The sequence below is a fragment of the Mytilus trossulus genome, chromosome 1, assembly GCF_036588685.1.
Source record: "Mytilus trossulus isolate FHL-02 chromosome 1, PNRI_Mtr1.1.1.hap1, whole genome shotgun sequence".
Lineage (NCBI taxonomy): Eukaryota > Metazoa > Mollusca > Bivalvia > Mytilida > Mytilidae > Mytilus > Mytilus trossulus.
This window is the reverse complement of record NC_086373.1, coordinates 89161904-89165789: the sequence shown is the minus strand read 5'-3', so window position 1 is coordinate 89165789 and position 3886 is coordinate 89161904. Positions and strand designations below refer to the sequence as shown.

Genomic DNA, 3886 nt, shown 5'->3' with positions numbered 1-3886 from the left:
CTATGTTCGTCTATTTTTGTCTAGTTTGCTTAGTTTTCACATATTAGTTTTTGATTAGGTCGGTTCATGGGGAACCACAAGTGGTAGGTCAACGATATTTGGTATGCAGTTGTATAAGAATTGGCACATCTCATTACTATGGAGATTATTTGGCCCCGCCCCCTCAGTTATTGTCTATTGACTTTGAGACTTTTGCTTAATATTCATTTATTAGTTTTTGATTAGGTCAGTTTATGGGGAACCACTAGTGGTGAGTAAATTATAATTGACATGTGGTTGAATACGCATTGCATATCTCATTTCCATGGATATTATTTTGCGCTGTCCCCTCAGTCATGGTCTATATTGACTATGACACTGTTGCTTAGTTTTCATGTAAAAGTTTGTGATTAGGTCGGTTTATGGGGAACCAATAGTGGTATATCATGATATTTGGTATGCAGTTGTATTAGCATTGGCAAATTTCATTACCATAGAGATTATTTACCCCCTACCTCCAGCTATGGTTTATTGCCTTTTAAATTTTGCTAGGTTGCTGTTGTCTGATCTATGGTCGGGTTGTTGTCGCTTTGACACATTCACCATTTCCTTTCTCAATTTTATTACATGTATTTATTTGTGTTTCGGTTTGTTTAAAGGGAACTACTTATGATAAGTCAATGGTATTTGTTACCGTTGTATTAGCATTGGCAAATTTCATTACCATAGAGATTATTTGCCCCCTACCTCCAGCTATGGTTTATTGAATTTGAAATTTTGCTAGGTTTACATGTATTAATTTTTGTTTCGGTTTGTATACATGTAACTACTTATGATAAGTCAATGGTATTTGGTACCGTTGTATTGGCATTGGCACATCTCATTTTCATGAAGGTTGTTTCATGACATATCTCTGTGAAAACAGTTTATTACTACTGAGTCAGATGCTGCTTGTTTTTGTTGCCTGTTGTACAGAACTCCCCCAAACTGTAATACAGTACAAAATAACTTTATGTGTTCCATAACTTGCTATTTTAATTTTTCATTCATATTTTCTTTTGCGACATTTTCGTGAGACTTAAACGTTTTATTCAATTTTAAAACCATCGTCTTTATATATGATTTTCTTGAATAAAAATAACATGAACAAAGCAATTTGATATACTAGTATATAGTTTGACAATTCGCTTCTTGATAAGAAAACATGGTAACCGTTATATTTACGTTAACTACATTTAATAGCTAGTTGTCAGTTTGGTTGACAAGACACAACAATAAAGAACCAAATTAAATTTGTGTGTCATTTTGGGGATTTTTCTTTAAAGAAACGAATTAGTAAAACAAAGAAAACCTAATGTTTGTAAGCACGTTGGCAACACAACAGTTGCCATTAGATTCTAATTTACAATGAATTACTATTTCCGAAATTTATAATTTTTACAAGGCCATCTTTAGTCAATAAGGCGTTTTTCAAGTAGAGTAAGTATGACATACATGTATATATTTTCCTGGTGGTTGTGTCTGTTATACAGTTTTTGCATGAAGAGATATGTTAACATTGTACGAAATCAATTACATGTGATTATAAAAAAATCGTCAATTTGTATTTGCCTAGCATGCAATGCAATATCAAATGTTGATTCATTCGTTCAGTGTCGACTAGCACATATTTCAATAGACGAAACCGAATTTACAATTAAAATCAAATGTGATCAATTTATATATTATGTCAGACATGAACGGAATAGATTAACTAATTAATACTCATCTTTATTATATTAAATTAACCATTACTTTTAATCAAATTATTTTAAAATGAAGTTGTCTTCGTTCTTACATCGAGCTTCTGTCATACGTTTTGGCTTTGTATTTGCGTTGAATTATTTTATACAAATTCATTTTCTTATACGTTTGAGACACGTGTGTGAATATTTAACTATCCCCAATTAAAAGCAAACTAGCTCCACTTTTTCAACTTGTAATTAGATCTTTTTAAATGGATTTTAATCTGAATGGTGTGTATTTTAAACCTTTATACACTGGTCTTTCAAGGTACATAGACTGTGTGTATTTTAAAACCTTCCACGCACTGGTCTTTCAAAGTACCTAGACAATGTCATTATACTAGGTAGTCAATCAATATTTCCATTATAATTTAATGACAACTATTGATTCAAAGAAACTTGTTGGCATTATTTTAAGCTCTATTTCACGATTTCAATTATTATTCTACCTTTAAGATGGATTTAAACAAACGATTTTCTATTTGTCTGAACATGCTAGGCCTGTTTAAAGACACGTTCATGCGTTAAACAATAGGTTATATCTACAATTCTGAAAAAAAATAACTGTAAAATCCAGAGAAATTAATATATAGAGTAAATCTACTTCCCTTTAAAATCATGCTTAAATTGTTGTTAAATCTTCTTTTGTAGACAAAATTCATGAAGGAATTAAAGTGAAGCTTGAATGCAGGAAGATGTGGGCTACTAAATGTGAAAGATTGAGCTTGTTTCAAAACCGTCTTATTATTTTAATAGTTATTGCCTTCATAATAATGCATTTGATGTTTTATCTAACCGATGAAAAGCTCAAAACTCCAGAAAGAAAAAGCTGGGAAAAAGTACAATACGACAAAAAGTTTGTCTTGGTTACTGGCGGTGCAGGGTTCGTTGGACATCACGTGATAATGCGGTTGAAACAAGACAATATTAATGTCATTGGAACAGACAATTTCAATGACTACTACAACGTTTCTCTTAAATATTTACGCTCAAATATATCCGGTGTTGTCCAGCATGTCGATGTCTGTGACTTGAAAAAGATGACAGAAATTATTTCTGATAAAAAGATAACTCATGTGATACATTTAGCAGCTCAAGCTGGAGTGCGTTACTCATTAACAAATCCACAAGCTTATGTCAAGTCAAACGTAGAATGTTTTGTGCAGTTACTAGAAACATTGAAAAACACTGGTATCCCGCTTATATATGCATCTTCGTCTTCGGTTTATGGAAAAAACACTAACATACCATTTTCAGAGGACCATCCCGTTGTACAGCCAGCGTCGTTGTACGCAGCCACCAAACGCGAGAACGAGCTACTTGCCCATGTTTATTGGAATTTGTACAAACAACGCTCAGTTGGATTACGTTTCTTTACGGTTTATGGACCATTAGGAAGGCCAGATATGGCATATTTCTCATTCGCAAAGAATATTTTAAAGGGTCTACCCATTCCAGTTTTTAACTTTGGAAAGTTATCCCGAGATTTCACTTATATTGATGACATTGTTAACGGTATTATAAAGTGTATAGATGTAAAATATGATTATGAAATTCTGAATTTGGGAAGAGGAGAACCCCAGAGTTTAATGCAGTTTATAAAAACTATTGAAGACATTGCTGGGAAAAAGGCCGTTTTAGATTTTAAAGAAATGGTGAAAGGAGATGTGTTAGTTACTTACGCAGACGTTTCTAAAGCCAAAACTTCTATAGGATATAACCCGAATGTATCATTAAAAGATGGTTTGACACGCTTTATTTCATGGTATAAGTTGTATTCGAACCAACCCAAATGACGATTACAATAGGAAAATTGTAAATTCAAGTAAAATTTCATGGGAAAGAAATTGTAATATCATATAAATATGTATGAAACTACTTTACGTGGTTCTGTTACATTAAAATAAACAAATAAAACAAGCTTTTCGTTGAAGTATGTTTTGTCGAGACTGCGATTTTTATTTTGCAGAAAGCTCTACTGGTATTCCAGCAGCGAAATCGGTGGCACCAGCTAACTCCTCTAAAGCTTAATACTTCAGAAAGAAGACCGTGTGATCCTTCCTACTTTGTATTATAGATGCCTTATGTTACAAGTTTCCCTCTGTCATATGTTTATTGTCCTT

The 3886-nt window shown here is 32.7% G+C and overlaps 1 protein-coding gene across 1 annotated transcript; it reads left to right on the top strand.

The window, feature by feature from the left end:
- Nucleotides 1–2085: 2085 nt before the first annotated feature.
- Nucleotides 2086–3683, top strand: LOC134689399 (uncharacterized 37.6 kDa protein in cld 5'region-like). The gene is made up of 2 exons (XM_063549517.1): nucleotides 2086–2107; nucleotides 2415–3683. The coding sequence occupies exon 2, from the start codon at nucleotides 2459–2461 to the stop codon at nucleotides 3557–3559; it is 1101 nt and encodes a 366-aa protein (XP_063405587.1). The 5' UTR covers nucleotides 2086–2107; nucleotides 2415–2458; the 3' UTR covers nucleotides 3560–3683.
- Nucleotides 3684–3886: the final 203 nt, after the last annotated feature.